The sequence below is a fragment of the Mastigoproctus giganteus genome, chromosome 4 (assembly GCF_048544385.1).
Source record: "Mastigoproctus giganteus isolate SK-2022 chromosome 4, ASM4854438v1, whole genome shotgun sequence".
In the NCBI taxonomy this organism is placed as follows: Eukaryota; Metazoa; Arthropoda; class Arachnida; order Uropygi; family Thelyphonidae; genus Mastigoproctus; species Mastigoproctus giganteus.
Window position 1 is genome coordinate 69,525,463 of NC_143578.1, and position 14,846 is coordinate 69,540,308.

The 14,846-nt window shown below is 36.4% G+C and overlaps 1 protein-coding gene across 1 annotated transcript in view; it reads right to left on the reverse strand.

The window, feature by feature from the left end:
• LOC150086819 (testis-expressed protein 264 homolog) overlaps nt 1-10,333 on the reverse strand; it is a 47,838-nt gene extending 37,505 nt beyond the window's left edge. The window contains exon 1 of the mRNA XM_090372282.1: nt 10,006-10,333. Coding sequence (XP_090228408.1) covers nt 10,006-10,308 — 303 coding nt within the window. The 5' untranslated portion in view covers nt 10,309-10,333. The remainder of the gene's footprint in view (nt 1-10,005) is intronic.
• Between the last annotated feature and the right edge of the window lie 4,513 nt (nt 10,334-14,846).

Below are 14,846 nucleotides of genomic sequence, written 5' to 3' on the forward strand. Positions count from 1 at the left end.
TAGCTAGATTTGATAATTAGTCTGACCCACTGATGAGTGTAAGTAATTTTTAATCAATTTTAATTTGGAAAATCTTCTTTCGCAAGAAGCTATACATATACTGTTAATAAAGACCCTTAAACATAATAATAAATTTGGTAGAGATTCTGGAAAATCCCACCTTATAATAAACTCTACAAACTGCAAAGCTGTCCACTGTTTTGCTTCCTTAAGCTATAATCACATATGGATGATAATAAAATTTCAGCAGTCCTTCTGGTATCTATATTCTCTTGAGATTCGCACAATGTTTGTAGGGCAGAAGTTATTTTTTCAAAATTCATTCTGACCATATTTACATATCCATAATGTGCACTCCACCTTCTCTGGGCAAGTCTTTTGACTGTCATTCCTGTATGCCTTTTCATTATTTCCCAATGGTGTGGAGAGACCGAAAAGAAAGAATAAAGATTTTCCAAAGTTCCAAAGAAGGTTACACATGACAAAACACTTGCAAATGAATGCACTCAACATAAATTTAACAAGTGGTTTGCCCAGGGCATAAACGATGCTTTGGGATTCATTTCCTTTATTTTAGATTGGACCCCACCATGAATTCCTACCATTGTCATAGCCTGGACCACAGTACAGATTTATATCCGGTCCATCCTTTTCTAAATTATTCAAAATTTCTTTTGTGAGTTTGGCAATGGTCTTTCCAACAATGGGGAAGAAACCTAAAAAATGACTCCACTTCACACATTTGATCAGTGTGGGATACATCTGATGTACTGTCAAATATAATTCCAAAATATTTAGCTTGTTTTATATTATCGGCTACTATTTTTGATCTCACATAATTTTCTAAAATGTTAATAAACTCATTTTGAATCTCTGGCAATAAATGTAAAGGTTCTTTCCCATCAGATGAATGTTCAATTCTTAAAATTCTTTTAAAATGGTCATAATTTGATAGCAACTCTACCATTTCTCCAAAATTTCCGTTTTTTGTTGAAAATATGGTTTCATCAGGCCCACAAAAAGGAAGATTCTGACAAGTCAAAAATAAGAAAATACATCTAAAAGCCGATGAAAAACATCTCTCAATTTCTTTCTTTATCCAGTACCATCCGATGAATGTGGTCAACAGTTTGTTGAAATTTCAATCCTGCACTTAAGGTTTTCCACTTCTCCAAGCACGAGAGATGCTGTTCACTATTTTCATGGTCAGAAACATTTGGGTTTAATTTCCATCAAGTTTTAAATCCCCTGATAAAGTTTTGATTTCTTTATTCTCCAATGAAAATAGTTTGCAGCAAAAACAAAGTAAATTTCCTGATGATGGTGAATAAACCATCCATGTTCTTAATTTTTTCTCTGTTTGGCAGTGTCTTATAAAACCAGAAAGTTGTTAGCTTTTGACATTTCCCTCTTAATTTTTTCTCCTGCTCTTTCAACAGTGTCAAAAGGTCCATCCTTATTTTGAAAATATCTACTGCCTTTCTTAATAAAATAAATTCAAGTTATCTGGTACCAGTATAGGCCAAAAAGAGAAGTTGGAATACTTTAAAAATGTTTAAAGTGATGTCCACTCAACCCCCAGAAACACGACAGACCTTACATTTCATATTTCCCACACAAAAACATACCAGTATATTCAAGTTTTTTGTTCTTTTTTTTCACACTTCTACATGGTATCTTCATTTTAAATGTTTAGATTTAGTCTGTAGAGAGAAAGGCTTTATTGAGGAATGTTTTTATATTCAATGGGATTAATGTTTCATAAATAAGCACTTGAGTTGGATTTCAGATTTCTCACCATATTTTCATTATATAACTGTTTTTCACCAAGGCAATTTTAATAAAGTCAATCTTTCAATAGTTTGAAGCAGTTATGCTTATCCCAATAGGGTTCAAATTTTAAAGTTTAGCTCATATCTAAATACAAGGTACTCCGAGTTGCTAAGTTTAGATAAGCTGATTGTTACTTGTAAGTTTTTATTATCATTTTTAATAGGAATCTAATACTTTGAGAAAATTAGTAATTATTAGGGTACTAACAGCTACTTAAATTTAAGTCATTAAATATAGGTTTTGTAAATTTAGACATGTACTGGTCTCCTCCATGATGCCATAAATTATTTAAAAGGCCATACTATCTCCCCTCCTCCTACCAAGAAAAGTCTTCCCCAAAGTCTCCACATATATTTACTAGGAATTATTTTTATAATCATTGAATCTAATCTATTAACTTAGCTAATAAAATCACTCTGAACAAGTTTCATGGATGCATTATCAAAAAAAAAAAAAAAAAAAAAAAACTACATTTCCAGTTTTAAATCTAATAATAAATCAAGAAGCAAACTGTGTAGTATTTCCAATCATTGCAAGAAGATCATTAATATACAAGAGGAAAAGAGTGAGAGAAAGAACAACAGCATTAGCAGTAGTCAAAGAGAAAACTGGATACCCAAGTACAATCAGTCAGTCAAAAACAGCCATCAATCCATAAGATGGGAGTTTGTTTAGAGACCTTTATGCCAGACAATAATCAAAAGCATTAGATGTGTGAAGTGCAAGATGCCAAACTTTTCCATTCAATTTGTCCATACTGTTACATAAAGCCAAGATAAGACTAGTGGATTGACACTGATGGAATACAATATCAATCACTGATCAGACGGAAGGTTTCAAGGTAGTTTATGAGTTGACAGTTAATGGAAAGAGTAGAGGTAAGTGCAATGAGATGATAATTGGATGGGAAGGATTTGTCGCCCTTTTTTAGGAATTACCTACATATCAACAAATTTCCAAACAGAAAAAAAAAAAAAAAAAACACTAATAGAATAAGAAAGTGTAAAAAGGCAACACAGAACAGATGCAAAAACAGATTTTGAGAACAAAGTGGAGAAATGTCATCAGGACCTAGATATTTCTGGTATCAAGATTATTCACAACTTTTCTGATATCTTTTTTGACAGACCACAGGAAACACTGAGTGGAGCGTACTGGGAAGGGTAGGATGTGGTTTACTAAGATTGTCAATACAAGAGTTAGAAAAAATGGAGGCCAGAAGTTGGCTTTATCTTTAGCTTAGGAGGCAGTAGAGTCATCAAGTTTTAAGGGGGGGGGGAGTTATATAGATGGACAAAAGTTGTCGCCATTAGCTTTGGCATAAGACCAGAATGCTTAACTGCCATTTGGACAGAAAGCAAGCTCGACTCTTAGCCTATTCAAAATCTAGTTTCAATCAATTAATAACTGCCTTACAGCTGTTGTGAGCTTTAGTGTAGGCCCAAGAATAAACCAGGAGATTTGGATGCAAGCCAAGTGCTTTATGCAATATTCTTATCTTGAAGAGCCTTAGCACATTTATTGGAAACCAAGGTGTAGATACAGGATGAGATTTTAAGGTGGAGTGTGGAATAAAGGATTTCAATCCTTACAAGAATAATTTACTGACACAATCTGCGTAAACATTGGCATCAGAAAATTTAAAACAGTAATCCAACCAAGGAAAAGAATAAAAATCTTGCATTCTTTTAATGCCAAACAATGCAAGACTGAGAATGGCCATGAGAAAAAAGCTCCATTGAAAAAGACCATCAAGTTGTGATCTGAGATACCTAGAAGACCACTCACCTCAAATGTGTACTTCGAAGTTGTTTGTGTGAAAAGAATCAAAGTGTAGGGTGTATAGTTAGGATTGTCTGGTATTCTGGTAGGTAAATAAACAACCTGAAGTCAGCTGGAGCTGTTAACATTAAAATATCCAAGAAAAATGACCTCACTGTTCAGAAAGTTGGAAAGTAGAGTTTCAAAGAAAGGAAGTCAATGAGTTCCAAGTGGAATGCATTGACTTCCTTTAATGGGTTTCACCACTTTAAGCCTCTAATAAGTAAAGTGGGGATATTACACCATTGATAAGGATCATCAGCCACCAAATATTGCCCGGTGACACATTCCTGTGTTGTGTGGATGCCACACCTCGTTCACTGCTTACGTTTGTTCACACCTGGATAGTCACCTCCAGTATACTAGGTGCAGTCTTTCAGGATTTGCACAAGACTAAGGTATACACAGGATTAATAACAAATAATTAAGACATCTGAGATAAATAGTGTTTGAGACAATCCATAATTGGGATTCTTCAGAAAAAGTAAATGGCATCTGGCAGACTGAAGATGGTAATGGAGATTACTGAGATTGCACGGAGATGCAAGTAAAGGATTTCGATGTCGCAGAGCAATCAGACTACCAAATTTCACAATGTATGTGTATATATATATATATATATTTTTTTTTTTTTTTTTATGTAAATCCCAAACACGAGAGGTATTAGAACCTATAGTACTTAGTACCATGCTTGGCTTGAAAGTTGAGAAGACGAAAGAAGATATTTGTTGACATTGGACTTCTGTAGATTGTAATTTTCAGGAAATACGTATGAAGGAAGGTTGTTCCAGAAAACGGCAGTTGAATGAATAAACGAGGAAGATGAAAAGTTGGTTCTGTGAGTTTGAAATTGGACAGTAAATGGATGTTGGCTGGTGGCTGCACGTTTTCGGACTGTTTTGAAAGAGAGGGTGGGAATTATAGAACCAATTCAGAAGAACAGTGCCCATGGAAGTATCTGTAGAAGAGGCATGCAGCAGAAACAGTACATCTATGAGACAGCAAGTGGAGACTCTGTTAGAGATGCATCATTAATTAACCTAACTGTTCTCTTCTGAATGGAATCAAGAAGCCTGAGAGAGGTTTTGGGGCCACCACCCCAGATGTGGGAACAATATTCCATGGCAGGGCGAATTTGCGATTTATACAGAGTGAGCAGCTATTTGGAAGAAAAGTAATGCCAAGAGCGAAAGAGAAAACCAAGTTTTTTAGATGCAGAGGAAGCAATATTTGTAATGTGCTTGTGCCAAGAGAGAGAGATAAAGGATTCCATTCCTGCAAGAATAATTTCACTGACACGATCTGAGCAAATGTTGACATCAGAAGTTTTGAAACAGTGATCCAACCATGGAAAAGAAATCTCGCAGGTCATCCCGTTTTGCATTCTTGTAATGCCAAACAACACTAAGTTGGGAACAGCCATGAGATAAAGGCTCCATTGGAGAAGAGACAATCACCAAGTTGTGATCTGAAGTGCTTAAAGGACCTCTCACATCGATCATGTACTTAGAAGGGTTATTTGTGAGAAAAAGATCAAGCACGTTGGCTGTATGATTAGGATTATCTGGTATTCTTGTAGATAAACAAACAATCTGTGCAAGGTCATTAGTAATTGCAAAAGCCTCAGCATCTCGACCAGCTGGGTCAGTGTGACTAGAAAACGGAAGCCAGCTGTAGTTGTGAACATTAAAATCATCAATGAAAATTACCTCACTGTTAGGAAAGTTGGACTGCAGAAAGTCAAGTTGCAAAGAGAGGAAGTCAAAGAGCTCCAAGTGATTAGTGGAGTTGTCAGAATGGTAGAGACAACAGATGAATTTGACACAATGAGGTAGAGAGATTTTAAGCCAGAGGAGATCGAAAAGAGGAGACTCCAAATTGCCAAGTCTCTGACAGGGAATATCAGAATGGACATATGCACAAGTACCACCTTTGAGGCGAAAGGAATCATACAGCAAATAATTTGGGCATCTGAGATGAGCAGTAGTTGAATCAACCGATAACTGAGATTCTGTCAGAAATAGTATAAGGGGTTTGGTAGACTGCAAGTGGAAATGGACATCATTGAGATTACAATTGAGACCACGTATATTTGTGAAATGAATTAGGAAGTGTTTGGGAGGTTTAGATCTTTTCACAGATAAGCTTACTCTATTATTTTGACAATTCATGGTGTATTCAATAGTAAGAAAAAGTGGGTGGGACATGCTGTATGAAGTAATGAAATTTTTTGATATGGGGTACACATGGTAAGAATATACCCAGATCCTTGACATAACGTGGCCTTGACAATGCTCCCCACATGCACACTACTCTGACTCCCTCCAGTCACTATCTGGCAGAGTAGAGGTAGCAAGATTATACACTAGCTGATCCAGAAGCCACCTAGAGAGTTACCAATATGTTCGGTCCGGTGTACTAACTAGCGGCCGGCCTGCGAACACCGTTTTAGGGCTGTACCCTCGAAATGTAAGGAATATTGGATCTCGCCACGATGTTCATCATAACCTCAAAAGTCAACAATCATACTGCATGATGGAAGAGATGGAGAAGGGTTGACTGGAACTTAGCTCTAGAGACTAAACATGGGTTCCACCACTTCAAGCCTCCAATAGTGGTGGTATTGCACCGGTTGATGAGAGTCATCTACCACCTAGTACTGCCTGGTAACATAGAGGGGCGGCATTCCTCCATGTGGTGTGGGCACCACACTTCGACCCCTGCTTACATTGGTTCACATCTGGGTGGTCACCCACTATGTACTTATGCATGGAGGTTATACCCAGGATTACTAACAGTCCCACCATCGTGAAGGTGCAAGCAGAGGATTTGGCTGTCACAAACCGTCCGGACTTCGCCGAAATTGGGTCCACTTGACTTGAGTCACCCGAATATCAGTTCCATCAGCGTTTTAGACTCCAGGTAGCAAGTACAGCTTGTCTGGCATATCTGAGAGAATGTCTGTGACAACCTCAAGGACCATATAGTAAAAATATAGTATAGTAAAAAGTTTAAAATTAATTCCAAATTTCACTACTGCAATCCAGTTTGCAATCAGGTACATAGTAATGTTACAATACAGGAATACCTCGCACAGCGCAATTAAATCGTGCCAAAAAAAATACCACGCTATGCGAAACCACACTGATCGAGGTATTAGTAGTATGTATTGCATTCCGGCAATTTGATTATATGGGTCAAAGTTGCAAAAATATATAGGTGTTTGTTTACCATAAATTGACTCGCACGAAGTTTTTGCAAAAAAAGAAATTAAAATGATAAAAATGAAAAATACTAGTAAGTACAGCACAAATGATTTTTATTGCAGTATGTACATATATGCCAAAAGAATATAAGTGACATATGTACTGTATTTTTATTTTGAAAAATAACTCATCAGCTTAGTTTGCACAGTTTTTTTTTTTTTTTTTTTTTTTTTATCTGCATACATCTCTTTATAACATCGAATGTCATTTTGCAATGCCTGCCTTACTTTCATACCTCGTTCGAGGTTTGGATCTAGAACTCTCAGTGCCATTACATTTCTTCTTTCCACTCATATTAGTGTATAAAAGGTGTAACGTTTTTAAAAAGTAATCTTTAATAAAAATACACAGCGAAAAATATTTGTACAGTGAACGACCTCGCCGCTCGGAATCTAGAGTGTTTACTAATGTACAAATGCTAGCAGAGTCAGTATATAATGGGAGTTGCAACAACAGTCAGCGTGGCCTTGAATCCATAATGCTATATTATTTGTTATTATTTGGTTTTTAGGAGCATTAGCAACTAAGGCCATATTGCTCCGGGATATGCGGTGGTCATTCCCTGACCTTTCCGCATCCTCCGTATTTGGTGGTGACGGGCTTGAACCCCGGTCTAATCAAGAAGCGTGTGCTACGCACTGCTGCTCCTTCCCACCTGGCTACGGAGGCGCCCCTGAATCCATAATGCATTGGCCTACATACTGGCATTATATACATACATACATACATATCAAATGTATTGGTGCATAACGCAGTTAATTTTTTTCAATTTTTAAACTCCGCTATAGCGAAATCCACACTATGCGAGGTATTCCTGTATAATTCTTGAAATAAAAACTGAAAGCAAAACCATTAAACAAACTAATGCCACCAAACCTGGACTCCTATCGTTTTGGTAATATTACAGCTGTTCGCAACTTTTTTGTTCCATTCGTACTTTGGCATGACTACAGCGTTGAAGTAGTTTAATCATTTTGACAACAAATACAATCTTTAAATACATTTAGCAGTCAAGGGGGCTCAAACCATGGTTCACTCAAATGCATTGCTGCTCTCTTTCATGTTACCACTCAGCTACATTGGACCCTGTTAGCGTTAGCATTAGTAAAAGAACATGATGCAAGAAAGCTGTTCCTGCTGAAAAGTTAAAGGGACAACTGAATGATATCTGTTCTATATGGTGGAAGGAGATTTATCAAGATGATTTATACTAGGATAAAATAAAAGTGAATGCTAAGTAAGTCAGCTTTATCTTTAGGTAAAGATGCAACAGAGTCAGGATGTAAAAAAGGTGGAACTTCAGATGAAGACCACTGTTGCAGCTAATGAAATGCAAGAAACCTGAAGGCCATTTAGACAAGAGGCAATTCAGTAGGAATGGAAAATTTGTTACAACATTCTATTAAATATATCCATAAGTGAATTAGAAAAAAAGAGACTAGAATTTTTTGGTAATCTATCACTTAAGCATCCCCTGATTGTTTCAATATCTTGTCACCAGCTGATACCACTGTCACTGTTTTATCTACCCTTGAAAGCAAGGTTATGATACAAATTAAAAACAAACACACAAGAAAGGAATTTAAATTTTCTTCTTTTCAAAACTAAAAAAAAAAACAAACTTATATCTGCATATAAATGCAACAAAAAAAAAAAAAACTTAGTTTAATTGCAGTTATATTTTTATGTAAATACATTTCAGTAATGAAAGCATTGCCGAAATGCTTACCTGCTACTGTGATGCAAGCAAGGAAATTTGGAAAACATGTCCATATCATATTTCTAAAAAAAATCTAAAAAAAAAAAATCCTACAAACAGGATAAAAATAAATCCCTACAAGCACCAAATGTTGACAAGCTTACTACACTTTAGGCACAGACCCTAATATTAGTGGTAGTCTATAAAGTTTGATGCACTGTGACTGAATGCTTATACATTCATAATTTTTTTCATACCACACACAAACTAGTCAGTTTACTACTAGCAGGGATTCATTTTTGATATTTATGCTGAATTAAGGTTTCAAAATCTTTTAGAAATACACATTTCCAACTCCCATGTCTGCCTCAGCGATTACTGAACAATATTTTTCTAAATACTCTATTCTATGGTTAAGTTTTTATTTGTTTAGTTATTTTTATACGTGAACATGCCGGCACTATAACATTTTATGTTATAGCACCTGGAAATGGGAAAAAAAAATTAAGCTTCTTTTGTACGTAGAATTATAACACAATTTTAAAAATTGTGTTATAATTCTGATTTTGATGATAAATCAAGCTAAAAGTGGTGGCACAAAGGTTAAAAGGGCCACCGAAGAAACTGTCATTTCCACCCCCACAACAAAAAAAGATTTTGACTTTATATATTATTATTATTATTAGCTATATGGTGCAGGAAGCCTGAGGCTTATGCTGCACCAGCCAAAAAATAATAATAATAATATAAAATAAAATTTCTGAATTACCCTGAGAGAGAGAAAACAAGAGTCTGAAGTAGAAGGGAATCATCAAGAAAGAGAAGAATGATCATATCCAGCTCAGAACTCTGGGTGTGCCAAGCCCATACTCAAAAGATGTGAGTCCCTGGAGTTATATTACAGAATTACATCAATATGTAATGCAGTTGGCACATTCTTTAACATTACGTTCAGAGATGCTACAGAATAGTTGCAGCAAAAACATTGATATATTTAGTCTTTAAGATATGTCTAATGTAAAACATGTCTTTTCTTTTCATAATTATCCCAGAACACGGCAAAACGCAGACAAATTCATGTTGAAAAGACTACTAAGGGTTACCACCATTTACTTTTTAAATGAAATAGAACATTATTTATCAATGCAAACAGAGAATTATTTTGGAATAAAAGAACATAGTAATACATTTTGTGGGAATAAAAGATCAAATCAGTAAATGGGTTATACAATGGTTAGAATATGTTAAAATTTTATTCCTATTTGTGCTGAAATGAAGAAATAAAAATGCAAATACTGGTAAAGCAATAAGCATAGATAAAGCAAAATACTGTACTTCAGAGATAGGAAAAATTGAACACATGTATCACAGCAATACAATACTTACCACTTTTAGAGGTGTGTCGTAATAAACAGCTATGTGGTGAAGACGAGGCGCCAATTTACGAACCTGAGAAAATAGTTGGTTACAATTCTTAAATGGTCCATGAGTATATTTATAAGCAACTATAAGTTTTCCAAAAGGAGGTTTCTTTGTTTTGATCACAATATTAACGAACACACTTGAATATACTAAATACGCCAGGACTAGAAATAAAGAAACAACCACAATATAACTAAGAGAAATGAAAGCACCACTAACGACAGCTGTCAATAACAAAGACAAAACGTAAAACATTTCCCTACCCATTCAGACTGCAACCAACGCTTTGCAGTCTCTTCAAACTTCACCGATTGACTAAATCAAATAGACAGCCGAAATGTAGTGCTGCCCTCTATAGGCAAAATTAATTAATTCATATTTGTCAAAAATCTAAGATATAATATTATTAAGGTTTTGGCTGTCGATTGCCAACCGTCCCAATTTACCAGTGCAAATCCCGCCTACCAATTTATATCAAGCGTTTGATCATTTTGTTGTAACATCATCTGATTTTATTAAATTAATTCTTCTTCTTCTTTTCCCATTAAACATTCTGCTTGTTGGGGTGCATAAATATTTATTATTATTATTTTTTTTTTTTGAGAACTCCAATCACAAGAGGTATTAGAACCTATACTTTTTAGTACAGTGCATAGGTTGAAGGCTGAGCAGATTAAAGAAAATACTTGTTGACATTAGGCTCGAATTTCGGCAGGTTGTAATTTTCAGTAAATATGTATGAACGAAGGATATAATTCAATAATTTTTCTGGTTGCAGAGGAAGCAATATTTGTAATGTGCTTCTGCCAAGAGAGATTAGGAGTCAGGGTAATCCCCAAAAGTGTTATATCATCTTGCCTAGAAATCGGAGTGTCACCAAAGATAAGCATAGGGGCAGAAGAATCCTTTTTGCGAGATATAAGACAAGACTGAGTTTTAGAAGTATTGAAATCAACTAAGTTGTCTTAGTCCCACTGGAGAATTACCTGGAGATCGGCATTTAAGGGACTGGTAGCGGGTATTCGAGAAGTTGAAGTTGATTGACCAGGTCAAGGTTTCTCAAAATGGAAAGTGGAATGCAACGTGCTATCATCTGCAAAACTATGGATACGATTTCCAGTCAATGGAAGAAGGTCATTAATATACAAGAGGAAAATAGTGGGGGAAAGGACTGAAACTTGGGGGATACCAACATTAGTGGAGAAGTTAGAAGACGGAGAGCCATCTACCATCACCCTCAGCGAGCGATAACCAATTACAAAAAACATTTGACAGACCATGATCAAAAGCATCAGGAGCGCAGGAGATTTTCCAAACTTTTCCATTGAATTTGTCCACAGATGACACTTACGGAATCATAGCGGCGAACGTTGATCAGATGGAAGGTTTCTAGATAGTTTAAGAGTTGGCAGTTAATTGATTTCGCCATTACTTTAGAAAGAGTAGAAGTAAGTGCAATGGTTCGATAACTGGATGGGAGGGATTTGTCATTTTCTTTTTACGAACTGGCTGTATATGAACAAATTCCAAGCAGAAAGGAACACCTTTGGAATAAGAAAAAGGCGACACAGAACAGGAATAAGCTTGAGAGCACAGGTTTTGAGAACAATTGGAGATTTACTATCACAGTGTTCGTTCCTAGGATATGTGGCGCCCGAGTGCCAATTAAAATTTGACGCCCCGTTTAAAATTTTCTTCATATCAGAACTTGGAGCTGTACCATTAGTAGTAGATGCAAATGATGAAAGAAAGAAAGCTTATACAGAATCAGCCATCTTTCTCAGCATCAAGGTTTTTCAAAATCCTTATATCCTTTTGACAGAACACCACAGAAGGAATTGAATAGAGTGTACTGGGAATGACAGGGGTGGTTTACTAAGATCGTCAATACATGAGCTAGAAGAAAAGTAGGATGCTGGCAAACCAACTTTATCTTTAGCTGAAGTGGCAATAGAACCTTCTGGTTTTGACAGAGGTGGGAATAGAGATGGACAAAAGATTTGGCAAGAGACCAGAATGCTCGGCTACCATTTGGACAAGAAGCAAGTTTCCTACTCTTAGTCTGTTCGAAAACTAGTTTGGACTGATTAATAACTGATTTACAATTGTTGCGAGCTTTAGTGTAGGCAGAAAATGAAGCTGGATATTTGGATACAAACCAATTGCGATATGCAACATTATTACCTTGAACAGACAGTCCTGAACACATTTTTTGGAAAACCCAGGTTGAGTTAAAGGACGAGATCTTAAAGTGGAGCATGGAATAAAGGATTTCATCCCTACAAGAATAATTTCACTAACACAATCTGAGCAAACACTGACTCAGATTTAAAACAGTAATCCTACAAAGGAAAAGAAGAGAAGGAATCTCATAGATCATTCCATTTTGCATTAGATTAACCAATTCATTTTATTAGCTCTGCATTCTAACATTCTAACCGGGTGAATATTTTGTTTAATGAAGAACACCTGGAGAAGTGAGAAAAAAAATACAACGCGTCCTTTGCCCTGAGTGCCGTTTTACTTTTGTCCATTCATCCACTTCTCACAATAATTTTCCAAACCTTCTTTGCTATTTGGCTGAATGAAATTTCTATACGTTTTCCACCCCAGGTGGCTTTTTTATGTTTATCCTCAACAATTTATCCTACACTTTCCTCTCAGTTATTACTAATCATCTAGCTCACTGTCAGAGTTTACTCTGACATTTCCCTTCCTGAATAACTCCTCGTCTGTGAATGTAGATGCTCGTTTAGTTTGTTAGCCACCTGAGCAAGATCCTCAACTGTTGAACCATCAATATCCAGTGGACCAATCTGATTCATCCCTTTCCTTCTAGAGTTTACACAGGTAAAGAACTCTTTTCTGTTTTTCTTTGCATCCTTTGCCAAGGATATCTCATAATCTACCTTTGCCTGCTTAATCTCCTTTGTGATTTGGTTACAGACCAGCTTATATCTATAATAGGCTTCCATGTCACCCATTAATTTATATGTATCCCATGCATTTTTCTTCTCTGCCATATGTCTCATTAGTTCATCTGACATCCATTTAGGCCTAAACCTTGAACAATATTTCTTACTTGGTATGTAAAGCCTAGTAGCTTCCAAGATAAGTTCTTTGAATGCTTCCCATTTTGAATTTGCTGTTAGTAACATGATCAGTTGGTCCCACTGTATAGAATTTAAATACTGTCTCAGACCACTATTACTATATTAGTGACCATCGTAGTCACCTTTACGAAAGCAAAAACGCTTCCCTTTACCCCAGATGGTAGTTACCCTCTGTACTCATTCTAGCAGTTCTACATCCTACATAAAATGGGGCCTCCAGACCTGTATGGAGCACTCAAGATGTAGCTTGCCCGCCCATTGCCTTATACAAGAGGATACACCTCCTTATCCCTGCTAGCAAAATTCCATTCCTATATATCATTGACAAAACCCCATGAGCTGCTCTAGCAGCCTGTTTGCACTGTCAGAAACTTCATTTCTGACTTCACAATTAATCCCAGGTGTTTTTCATTCTCGACTACCCTGAGTGCAGTACCGCACAGTTGGTATATTACTCTGGGATTACTGCTACCCAAATGCAGTACTTTACATTTGTTAATGTTAAACTTCATTTGCCACCTCTCAGTCCATCTGCTCAACTTTTCTAAATCCTGTTGCAGTAGTGTACTGTCATTACCAACCCTGCCATATTTCATATTGTCTACAAACTTGGACATTAAGCCTGATATACCTTCATCAATATCATTGATAAATATAGAAAACAGCAATGGGGGGCCCAACAATAAACCCTGGGGGGACTCCACTAATAAAATTAGTCCATTAAGAGCAGTGTCCTTTGATTACCACTCTCTGTCTTCTCCCACTCAACCATCCCCTTATCCATAGCAGCAACTTGCCCTTAATGCCATACTGCTCCAATTTGAGCAGTCTTTCATATGCAACAGTATAAAAAGCTTTCCTGAAATCCAAGAATATGATATCAAAATTATTTTTTGCATCTGGTCCATTTGTGACCACATTGCAGTATCCAATCAAACTGGTAGACAAAACTTTCCCCTGCCAAACCCATGCTGTATCTGAACTATAACTGCAGTCTTGTCTGGATGATCCTGCAATGCTTCTTTAACCAGTGACTCCATTATTTTCCCCGGAACAGAAGTTAAACTAACAGGTTTATCATTACTCATGTCACTCTTTGATTCCCCCCTTTGTGAACTGGGGATACATTTACACATCTCCAGTCCACAGGGACCTCCCCTTAATCCAAGGATGCTTTCATTATTATTACTAAGGGTTTGCTTATTTCCTTTAATATAACTGGATAGATCCCATCCATTGGACAAACGTTTAGAGGGATTAAACGTTTAATGGATGTGTGAAATGATTTTTTTTTTTTTTTTTTTTTGGGCTGATGCTACATAAGCTTGCTTTCTTGCATCACATGCCTGAATTACTACTACTACTACCTGAGGCGCCTTTCTTTTGTTTAACTTCACAATTTTTCCTCCCCTTTCCTCTCACTTATTACAAAATCATTTAACTCCCTTTAGAGTTTGATAAACATCTGGCCTCCCCTTCCCCACAGAATTTCTCATGTGTGAATGTAGATGCAAAATACTCATTCATTTTGTCAGCTACATGAGCAGGATCATCAACAGTTGAACTAGCGATATCAAATTGACCAATCTGATTTATCCCCTTCCTTCTAGAGTTCACAGAAGTAAAGATGTCTTTGCTGTTTTTCTTTTCATCCTTTGCCAAAGATTTCTCGTAAACTGCCTTCACTTGCCT